The 11,836-nt window shown below is 42.4% G+C and overlaps 1 protein-coding gene across 7 annotated transcripts in view; it reads left to right on the forward strand.

Annotated features, from left to right (window-relative positions):
• Window positions 1–11,836, forward strand: part of FRMD4B (FERM domain containing 4B) — a 233,365-nt gene that overhangs the window by 219,771 nt on the left and 1,758 nt on the right. For 3 of the 7 annotated variants that reach the window (XM_081901464.1, XM_081901460.1, XM_081901466.1), the window contains 5 exons: window positions 1,356–1,412; window positions 4,709–4,859; window positions 5,758–5,925; window positions 7,155–7,960; window positions 10,277–10,409. In XM_081901464.1, the coding sequence (XP_081757590.1) occupies window positions 1,356–1,412; window positions 4,709–4,859; window positions 5,758–5,925; window positions 7,155–7,960; window positions 10,277–10,409 (1,315 nt within the window). The remainder of the gene's footprint in view (window positions 1–1,355; window positions 1,413–4,708; window positions 4,860–5,757; window positions 5,926–7,154; window positions 7,961–10,276; window positions 10,410–11,836) is intronic. The other 4 variants (XM_081901461.1, XM_081901463.1, XM_081901462.1 and 1 more) reach the window with 4 other exon arrangements.

Below are 11,836 nucleotides of genomic sequence, written 5' to 3' on the forward strand. Positions count from 1 at the left end.
TACCCTTATCTTAGAAGTGTTGTTTGTAAGAAAATAAGATGTCTCTTAGAATTGGGATCTTGGGTATCACAAAATATTCTTCCCTACTTCAAAGAACAAAGTGAGGATGATGAAAGTTTTTTGAGGACTGCTTTGAACAAAGATACGGGAACAGAATGATGCATCAAGCCAAAAAGCTAAAGGAGACAAAATACACATAATAGAGAGAGAGGAGAGAGAAAGAGCTTTGTGTATAGAAGTTCATGGAAAGAAGACAGAGTAAGCAAGCCTGGTTGTATTTCAGCGCTTCTCTACAGTCACGAGGAACCAGAGGATTGATTTTGAGTGTCAAAAGAAAAGGATTGCAGAATTTGGGACACTCGTGGCTGCCTTAACATGTTGAAAAATGACCTACTTTTTATTTTTAAGTTCTGTTTTGCAATTATTTTATTAATGTCTGTTTACCATTATTATTTATCATGCTATTTGCTAGACAAAGAAAAAACTTGGCCTACAGCAGGTAGTGTCTGCCATTTCTCAAGTTCATTGCCTGTCTTTTCTCATTGTGGGCAATGACTAGCTAGCCTTGTAAGAGATCAGCAATGTTCTCCATCAGTTTCTGCCAAGTGCTCTTCCAAAAACTCTGCAAGCAGCTTGTGTGGCTGCTGGTTGCCACCTCATCCTTCTGAAATCTGCCAGTATAAAAAGAGGTGAATAGTTCTTTTGGAAAGTTTGCAGATTAGCTTTCTGGTTCAGCAATGAATCTGTTGCAGCTGTGTCTTTCTGGAGCTGCTCAACAGAAAACACAGTTGTGGATAGATCAAATGTATTTGGCAGCCATATCCACAGTTTTGTTGGTCTTGCTTGTGCTGGGCTGTCTGCTGGCACATCCTGGGTGATGGTAAAAGGCTCTGGTATGACTCCTGTGCATTTCATAGTGGTGAACATTTGTGCAGAGTGCAGCAAATGTTATGCGTGTGGCCCAGCATCAATGAACGCTATTGTAATATAGAGAAGAATTTTAAAAATTGCCAACAGCTGATTTGTTTGGCATTATTCTTCACAGAATCTGAGACTAGTTAGATTCTCCGACTACACTAGAGATGCTGATTTTTCTGAAGTAACCAACACACCTGCTATCAAAAGGCAGTTCTGGATTCTATTTTTTCCTGGTTGTTTTTAAGTTGTGGGGCTGTATTTATGTTTGTTCTTAGTACTCCCGTTGGTAATTTGGTTGATCATTATATCAGAACCTGTAAATATACACAAACCTGAGTGAGTGAACCCAACAACTGTGCCCTGTGTTTAATATTCCAGATTGCAACATTTGTCTTTTTTTAAGCTTTTTTCTTTTCTTTTCTTTCCCCCCCCCCTAGATGAAATCATCCCTTCTGAGAGCAGCTCTTTGTCTGACACAACAACATTTGACGATGGTATGTGGGTTTTGCTTTTCAACACAAGCGGATAAAACACAGCAAAGTTGGGAATGTCCCAACTCCCCAGTTTTACACTGTGTATTCTTAGGGAACTGGCTATTCCCCCTGCAACAGCCCACGACTGGAATGTATTGTACAGAGCCTTAAAAAAGAGCCAGGCTTATTTCTAAAGACAGCATGAGGGCCTATGAGTATTTCTGTCTGCTCCTTTTCTTTAAGAGCAGGAGTGGGGAACCTGTGCCCCACCAGTGGTTGTTGGTCTCCAACAGCCCCAGTCAGCATGATCAACTGTCAGGGATGTTGGAAGTTGTAGACTATCAACATCTGGAGGACCACAGACTCACCATCCCTGACCTAGAGAATCAGGAAGGTAATGGCTGTACGTAGCACATAAGACTCGGGCAGCAGGCAAAGTTTACTGAAGTTGGTTTAACCCTCCCATGAGGGATACTCCCAGCTGGCCATTTTGCCATTGCAGAGAGAGACATGCTTTTTTGATTTCATCTCTGCCCCACACCCCCACCTTGAACACTTGCAATAAATATAACATTCACTGTCTAGCAGAATAATTACAAATATGCACATACTTGGACGTCATCTAGGGGTGTTGAGCTTTTAATTTTTTTGCAAAATCTCAAAAAGAAGACTTTTGGGGCTATTTTTAATGAAATTTGCCAGAATCTACACTTCCAACATGGGCTGCCATATGTCCGGATTTTCCCGGACATTTCTGTGCTTTCCTCCCTGGTGCTTTTTACAAGGGCTGAATACCAGCTATGTCCAGGAAATTCTGGATGTCTGGCAACCCCATTTCCCCCCCTCCCTCTATCACTGCCACCATTACTGTTGCCTAAGATTGAGCCCCATGATATCCTGTGAACATTGCACTGAACAGCAAAGTTTATGGCAGTCCTGAGCTAACTGCTAATCTGTTGAGAATAAGAAGAAATCTGGTGTGCTAATACAATCTGTCAATCTCCTTGAGAGATATAGCTCCCCGTTTAACACACAAACAAGTGATTATTATCCTTTTATATATATATTTTTTCAGGATTCCCATGATATATTTAATTGCCATAATGACATCTGGGTTGTGTGTTTCCTGCCAGCTGACAACAGGCAGGGTTAGCCATACTCCTTCATCTAGTCATTAGCTGTCTAGAAACACCCTCCGTCCCTCCCTTCCCATTCATTATTGCTTAGACAGATAACCTGTAACTTTAGTGCTCAAACTCCTACAGTCCGAATTGTTCCGTAGCTTTGATCCGGCAAGCCTTTTCTGATTGGCCAGTCCCAATTGGCTGTGGTTCTGCCAATAATGGAATGACCTAGATGACTCCCTTTTTAACACACTGTCGTATCTGATCTTGCTTCTTCTGAGTCATCAAGAAGAGGACATAGTCCACAGCTTTTCTTTTTTTCTTTGCAAAAATGTTCACACTTGGAGCTCATGCCGATTTCAGATGTAGCATAGAATTAACTGGTAGTGATCGCTTGGTTTGCCCACAAGTGTTTTAGATTGTCCAGCTAATAAAACAGTAGTGCCTTTTTTAATAATAATAAAAACCGTTTCCACTTAAGAAGAGGAGATCTGTGCCCTCCAAACTTTCAGAAAAGCTTGCTCCCTGGGGATCTAGCCATGAAAGAAATATATATATATCGGGGGGGGGGGCGCACAAACAACAAGGAGAGCACCAGATAGGATGTAGTCAGTGAAAGAATAAATAAGGAAAAGCTAATAAAAAGCTTCCACTGCAGCTTCAAAGCCTGGGCAAATAAAAAAGAGTGAAGACAACAGTGTCAGGAAGTCTCTAGGGGAGAGTGCTCCATAGTTGGGAAGCCACAACTAAGGACTTGGCTTTCGCTCTCGCTCTCTTGAAGCAGTATCATGCCATGGCTTCACCTAAAGAATCCTGGCACCTGTAGTTTGGAAAGGGTGCTGAAAGTTATTCCCCTCACAGAGTTACAATTCCCAGAGTTCCCTGGGAAGAGAGGTTGATTGTTAAGCCACTCTGGGAATTGGGAGAAATGCATAGACCGCATTAGGTGGGGAGATAACTGGCTATCCTGCACAGCCCCCCTATCCCCAGTTGATTCGTCACAGCTGTTATGCTCTTTGAGACTGAATGAAAATGCAACTGTCTCTTCATGAAATAGCACAACCAGCTGCTCTGCATGAACCATTCCCTTTCCAAAGTGATATAGAGTTCCAGGCATATACCTATATAAATAGAAAACTTTGCTCCTCCTTCATGGGGATCGTTCCATGAATTTGTTTATCTAGGATTATGATTATTGCTTTACATTTCTATGTATACATCCAAATGTGTGCAGGGGAAATGTCTGCTGGTGTCTCATCAGATACAATACTGATCCCATTCAGCCTCAGGAATTGAGTTGATTCCAATGTTTTGGGGGCTTAAACATGTTTGTGGGACAGATATTTTGAACATGTGGTCTGAATGTGCTTCTTTCAAACCTCAGGAAGTTTTTGCTATAACAGGTCAAAATGTGACAGAAAGTAAGTCCAGAGTACTAGGGAAGTCCTGTAACTCAACAGGAATCCAGTTCAGTCCCTAATATCTCCAAGTAGTCTGGGAAAATCTTCTAGAGAGCTGGTACTGTCTGTCGCCGTAGGCATTACTGAGCTTGATTGTCCAATAGTCTGACTTGCAATAATGGAATTTCCTATGTTCCTGATGTTCTATTTGACCTCCCAATCACTATCCTAGATTAGCATTACATAAGGAAGTCCTGTGAGTATATAACTCTGAGACTCCATCAGTTCTCAATCACAGTTATTAAGGAAACAGCTTTTGTGCAAACTCAGTTGCTAAATCTATAAAGAGGATTGGATGAATCTTTAATACCTGAATGACTGTTGAATACTAAAAAAATCAGCCCTTATACCTGAGTTTCTATCATTGCTGCATTGTATTAAAATGCTACATTGTTCAACCCTGTGGCTTGGGATTTCGCTTAGGCGTAATAAATCTGTCTTCCTTTTTAAGGAAAATATGACATTAGCAGGCTAACATCTTAATAAATTAATTCATGAAATATGCCAGGAGTGTGCATGACTTCGCCTTTACATTCAACTAAATCCTGTTCTAACTATGTATTGCTTCTTTCCCTTTGTATTATTTAACTTTCTGTAAAATGAAAAGCATGCAAAATGATAGGGTTGAGAGAGAGATTCTTCTAATTAAGGATGTGAAGGTTGCTAGGGATTCACACAACATGCCTTCCTCATCCTTCCAAGTTTTTAAACCATGTGTTGTTGTTTTTTTAAGCAGGTAGCGATTCTCTTGCTGTGCCAGGCCAAAGAATAAACTCTGTGCCACTTTCTCCAAAATCTCCACCACCCAAATCCCTTGGGGTGGAGAGAATCCATCTCAGGAAGTCCTCCATGAATGAGCAACTCCTTGAATCCAGGCACTCCAGGTACAGAATTTCTGACATGGCCAAAAACTTCAGTAACATTTGCTTAGTTTTTCTACAGAAGTGATGATATTTTTAAAATACTGCTGTTATTTATTTACTCATCCATCACCTTTTCTGCCTCTTAAAAAAAAGCATGCATAATGACTTGCAAAACAATTTTGGGGGGTGGGGAGAGGGGCAGTTGTTGTTGAGCGATTTCTCATGGCTGAACTTCCTTTCATCCGTAAACTGAAGACACTTTTCTTTGTGTTTGCATGCAACACTGAACATCTGAGATTATTCAGTAGGGTAGCTAGGTTAAACAAAAAGTAACTGGACTTGTGGAACTTGCAAGCAAAGCTTAACAAGTTATTGGCTCTAGGTAGGACCTCAAGAGCCTTCATCTCCACCCCCAGGGTTTTCTGAGCTCTTCTCTTACCACTGCAATCCTTTGTGCCCCTTCAAAGGCTGCTACAGAAAGCCAGGTGACCTTTCCAAGCTGCTTCTAATGAAGCATAAGGACCTTCAGTGGGAATGAGAAAGCTGGAGATCCTCAATACACGTGTAGAACCACTTGTGTGAACTCCTCAACACTATTTCTAACTTCTACACTCCTCATCCATTTTATGTCACTTGAGATTGTATCTTAGTATTCCATGAGCTTGTACCATCATCCCAACAAAGCACGACTGCTAAGTTAACTGGTTTCACCTCTGCTTTTATTTTCGTTTTCTCTTCCTCCCCGTTTTTAAAAGTTCCACTTTCGCAGCTCTCAAAATACCAGCCATTCTGCAAGATGCTTTCCTGCGTGAACTTTGTGCTTGTTTTATATACTATCTTTCCTGTGTTTTTCAAATCTTTCGCTTTCAATCTGTCGGCGAGTAACGCGAATGCTGTTCTGCTTTGCATTTTATTGAAGATATTGGGATGGTGGCCACATATCGGATTCCTCTATTTATAATCACAGAGACCCCTTGTCAACACACAGCAGCCCATACAGAACAGTGGAGAGGCAGCACCGTGGTGGAAGAAGTATGCCCACAACACCAGTTCTCACACGCAATGCGTATAGTAGCACTCATTTACAGTAAGCTGGTTTTCTTCTTTCTTTCCCCCAGAAAGCATTTCCAACAGAAAAGAATTAGCTCATCCATAATCTTTCTTTATGATAAGAGGCATATCATAAAATAATAGATAAAATCATGGGTGTGTCTGCCATAGTACTCCTTTGAAAGCTTGAGACATTGGGTGCATTGATAATAACAACAACAACAACAACAACAACAACAACTTATGATTTATACCCCACCCATCTGGCTGGGTTTCTCCAGCCACTCTGGGTGGCTTCCAATAGAAGATTAAAATACAGTAACCTATTAAACATTAAAAGCTTCCCTAAAATTTCCCAAAAGCTGCTTACCCCTAGAAGTAAGTTATTGCTGGTCCCCTATATATTTGCATTCAATCAACAACAGTAAACCAAGCTCCTACCTCTCTTGAAGGCTGAGGGAGCTTCCCCAGATTTCCCTAACCTGATGGATGTTATCCAGAGGATAGCATCTGAAGAAGTGTGCATGCACACGAAAGCTCATACCAACAACTAACTTAGTTGGTCTTTAAGGTGCTACTGGAAGGAATTTTTTTGGTTTTGATCCAGAGGAATGTTAGACGTTCTTAAGTATCCTTGAAACTGAAGGAATTACAAGCTTTGCTTGAAATTATTCAGTGGAACTCAAATGTTGCTCAGCTTCCTTTGCTGCTTTATCTTCCTTCATTTTCTTTTTATTTTTTTTTTGCAACAAATGTTTGAATAGTACAGATGTTCTGAATCAGATAAAGGTTGTCGCAGGAAGTACTGAAAAGTTTGGGAAACACTGGTTGGCCCTGTGGCACCGTGTCAGTCTCTACAGCCGCAGCAGGCACTGTAACTCTCCAAGGTTTACACTCTTCCATTGTCTCCCGAGACAGACGAATGCCAACAATGATACATGAAATCCTAGCATAGCACGTAGATATTTGAGACTCTTGTGGAGTAGACTGCAACCATGGAACATGAAGTATTCCAACCTCCCATTACATTTGTGATATTTTATATCCCTGTTAGATTCCTGCCTGGACTTCCCGTGAAAAACTTCCCCACGGGAAAAGACGTCACAGCCTCCATAGAGAGCTTGTTTCATTGTTCTTACGGTTTTTTAACTTAAAAACAATGCCTACCTTTCCTGTAATTCAAAGTATTGTAGCTTTGCCCTATGCTACTTATTTGCGTAGAACTGCATGCCATGTTTGTAACAAAGGCTATTTTCTCTTTCTCAGGCCGGATGTATCCCCCCAGCACTGTAGGCAGCGGAGGGGCAGCTTAGAGTCCCAAACCAACTTGCTGTCTGAGACTGCCAGCGAAAAGCCAGTGTTCACCCTTTCAAAATCTCCGAGAAGCAGCAGTACAGAAATCCTAGATGATGGGTCTTCCTACACCAGCCAGTCCAGTGCGGAATACTATGTGACCTCAACCCCAAGCCCCTGCTATACAACCCAGACTCTGGACAACCGCACAAGAAACAGGAGATGGACCAAGAAGCAGAACATTTCTGCTGCGAATTCGGGAAGCATGCCAAACCTTGCCCAGAAGGACGTCCGCAATGGCGGCTACCCAAAAAGCCAGGAGCAGCCGTCGGTCACCTGCTACATTCCTGGCTACGCCCCTTACACGGAGTGCGATGTGTATTACAATAGCGGCTACGTGTATGAAAATGGCACAGAGGGCCAGTACACGGTTAACCCTTCCTACCGTTCGTCGGCGCACTATGGACACGAGCGCCGCTATCGGGATTTCAGGTCTTTCCACGAGGACGAGATGGAGAGAGTGCCGCACAACCCGTACGCCACCCTTCGCCTGCCGCGGAAGCCGTCCGTGAAATCTGAACACATCACCAAAAACATTCACAAGGCCTTAGTAGCAGAGCATCTTCGCGGCTGGTACCAGCGTGCCTCTGGGCACAAAGACCAGGCTCATGGCCTGCAGGCAGGCTTTGACGCCGACAGAGGGTCACAGAGGAGCCTGGGCTTTGCTGGACTGCAGGTCCCCTGTTGTCCCAGCAGCCGCGCATCATCTTTCTCTTCAGGTAACTCCCCATTTTGTGCCTCTGCAACTCTGCTGGAGCCCAGCATTTGCTTGTGGGTTTATGAGGTGTACCGACACAACCAGGGTCCCACTGACTAACAACTTAACACATCCATATCTAAACTGATTTCCTTTCTTCACACACAATTTACCATTCTGGTAAATAGGAAGGCCTGCTCACATAAAAACTCCCTGTGCTCGTTGGCACATTTACAGGGCTTTGGATCAGGTGGCAGAGATAAAGCCCAGAGACTCAGATTGCTGGTGCCTCTGGAGCAAATGCTTCTAATCTTGCCTTGTTGATTCGTGCAATGAGCAGCACAGGGGGGGGGGGAATATTCTCCAGTTGATCAGCTTTTGGAAGCAGGAATAACTATTGGGATATTTTATAAAAACCTGGATATGAAAATAAATACAGCTTGTTTAATACCGGTGCAAAATGGAGCAGCTTCAGAATTTTGAACTTCATATTGGTATTTCTTTGTTTGAGACTACCTGGAAATGTATCTGGTGCAGAAAGCAGATGCCTTGAATATTGAGTAGTAGGGAATGTACTGCACTTGTTTGAAAAGAGCTGCGTTCATCAGTAGGCAGATCTGGAGGTCCATGTCATGGTGCCTAAAACTTTAAAGCAGTGAACAGCCTGTATACCTTGAGGAACACCTGCTCCCATGTAACCCTCCCTTGCCCCTGGTACCACCTAGAGAGAGGCCTTGCTGCTCTGTGCCAGAGGTTAGGTTGGCGAAATCACAAGAGCAAGGTTTTCTCTGTTATTACACCATGCCTGCAGACAGGCCTGCCTAGGCCAAACAGGATGGAACAGGCTCATGGGTGATTAAGACATATTTAGTTTCTGGTGTATGTGTTGTTTTAAACTGTTGAGTCCACCCACTTACCCTGGTTTTATTACTGTTTTCCAGTGCGTTTCATTGAAGTTTCTTTTACGTAATCCACCCTAAATACAAGAAAAGGACAGGATATAATTTTTTTTAATGAGAATAGTAAATAGATACATAATACTGCATAAGACAGAGTATTAGACCAATCTCACATTCTGTAATTACTTTGTGCAAATAGATGATCTGTGTGCACGAGCACGCGCGCGCGTGTGTGTGTTTAAATTCAGTCCTAGCTACTGTTGCTTATTCATTATTTACATAAAACATTTAATGGGAAACATTTCTTTAATATTGTTTCTCAGTGTCAGAGTAGATATGGTGCTGTGTAAGAACGACAGAGCTCTGGATTGAGCTAAAATAATTTGTAGAAGCCTTGCTAAACTGGTTTGAGAAAGAATGGTCAAGCTGGTTTGCAAAGTAATTGGGTGTCAACAGTGTGCAGGAGGTTAAGAAACTGGGGACAAGCCTACTGGCTCAGAGGTGGCTCATCTAGTTCAACATCCTGCCTCTCATAGTGGCGAGATCTAGGCAGTTAATGAAACATTTTTATCCACAAAAGGTGGCATCAAACGCATCCAAAAATTACCGCACAAGGGGACAAGTACATAAGAGAATAAGACAAATATTAAGGTTTATATTGGGTTTTCAACCAGTATCTGTGCTTTGGGAATATAAAAAAATACAAAATGCGTTGATACCTGTGCATGGACTTCTTACCCAACACTGAAAATCGCCTAAGCCATTGAAAGAAACAGTCTGAATATACAAAGCTCATAAAGTCTTAATAATAGATAAACCTTCACACAACTGGGGGGGGGGAGTAATTTTATGACAGAAAGGTGGGCACTTGTGTATTAGAAAAGTATCGCTTTAGTTAAATCTAGAATATTCAGGAAGATGTATGTTGGAGGTAAGGAATCTAAGGGAATACAGTGTTATGATCATTTTTTAAATTACGAATTAGAGCAGAACTACGTAGTGAAAGATAAAAAGCAGAGCAATTGTTTTCTGTGTTTTGTAACTTGATTGGATTAAAATCTAAAGGTAGTTAAAAAGGAGGTGCTTTGTCCTAATCAAATTGAATGAGCATGTTATTCTCACCAGTGAATCTATGCAGTACTTCTGTGAACTCATTGCAACAGCTGACTATACTTTTATGGTAGCACTGCATCAACTGCTCACAGTTTGAGGTTCTAGTATTTATTATTATTGCTTGTTAAATTCCTGTACCACCCTTCATCCAAATGGTGGTTTACAATATAAAAAACATTCTCCCAGTCTTCCACTTATTTGTCTCTGTCTAAAAACAGCCTCTAACTAATGGCTGTGTTTCGAATATGTGAAGAAAAAAAATCATGCTTGAATCCTTAGGCAAGTTAGTCACCGCTAGCATTATTTTCTTTCCCCCTCTGCTTTAGCATCTTCTACAAATGCCTCTGGGAATTGGCGGAATCCGATTGCACTGGGACTTCCCGATTATGATACGCTGTCTCAATCCTCCTATGCTAGCTGTTACGGGAGTGTGTATGGCAACCACCCACTGCCAAGCAGGTAAGCTATTTACAATGGAATTGCTGGCTTACATTGTGGTATGTCTACAGCTGGTTTGCCTGTTGGAATGCAGCAGCCTACACATAAGAAAGCCACTTCTGCCATTTTCAACTTCTTCCTGAGAACTGAACTCAAGCAGACAACGCTCCGTCTCTTCATTCACGTACAGCATTTTGATTGTAGACCCGGAGGTCTCAGGGCGGTTCACATAAAAAGGTCACAGTACAGTGTTACCTCGGGTTACATACGCTTCAGGTTACATACGCTTCAGGTTACAGACTCTGCTAACCCAGAAATAGTGCTTCAGGTTAAGAACTTTGCTTCAGGATGAGAACAGAAATCGTGCTCCGGCGGCACGGCAGCAGCAGGAGGCCCCATTAGCTAAAGTGGTACCCCAGGTTAAGAACAGTTTCAGGTTAAGAATGGACCTCCGGAACGAATTAAGTACTTAACCCGAGGTACCACTGTATATAAAATAAAAATAAAAGCAATAACCCAATAATATCCCCCCCAAAGAACCACATTTTAAAAGGGTATGGGATGTCAATTTATTAGGGCACATGCTAATTAAGACTCCAGCCCTAATAAATTGGATTTCTGTATAAGCTTGCAACACCATGCAGCACTCCTGAAATGTGTTGTGCAAGAGCCTGCATTGTGCTATTACACTGGTGAATTGTGGGTAGTCTACTTCCTTAGCATTTATTTGCATGTACAGCATATCTTAAGGTCAGCCATCGGCTTGGGGATTTTAGAAGGAAAGCTTGTTTATTTGTTATTTGTGTGAAGGCACCACACAAGTACAAAAGGTCCTGCAAGGCTGTGCCTTCATCTCCTTACCTGTTGCCATGAGGCCTTTTCTGACTTCCCATTATTTTGGGGTGTTCTTATATAGCCTTACTGGACAAACCAGAGCCCTGTGCAATCAGAGTTCTAAACTGCATCTTAAAACAAAACGTGGAATGTTGACTCCTGCCGGTACCTTCTGTGCATGGTGAATGGAGTTGCGGTGTTCTGCCTCCAGCACCTAAATAGAAGGACCCACATTCATTCCCTGGCATACCCAGATGGGACTATCAATGTCCGATGACTGAAACTCTGGAAAGCCACTGCCAGCCAGTGTAGTGGGCAATACTCAAGTCAGTGGACCAATGGGTCCACCACAGCATAAGGCAGCTTCCTCTGTTCTTTGGCTGTGTGAACCAACTGACCTTGTGCATGATCCATATTCTGTGTGGGAGAGAGAGGAGAGAGAGAGAGAGGAGAGAGAGAATGAATCGGCCTTGTGCCTGGTCTCTGAAAAATAAATACACATTTCTGCAAGATGGGGTGGGTGAAATAGAGGGTTCATTCTCAAGGCAAGGGTGTTCCTCATTGCTTTCTTTGGCTAGCATTTCCCACTCTTTTCCTCACCTTGTTCTCATCAC

The sequence above is a fragment of the Podarcis melisellensis genome (genome assembly GCF_964234715.1).
Source record: "Podarcis melisellensis genome assembly, chromosome: 2".
In the NCBI taxonomy this organism is placed as follows: domain Eukaryota; kingdom Metazoa; phylum Chordata; class Lepidosauria; order Squamata; family Lacertidae; genus Podarcis; species Podarcis melisellensis.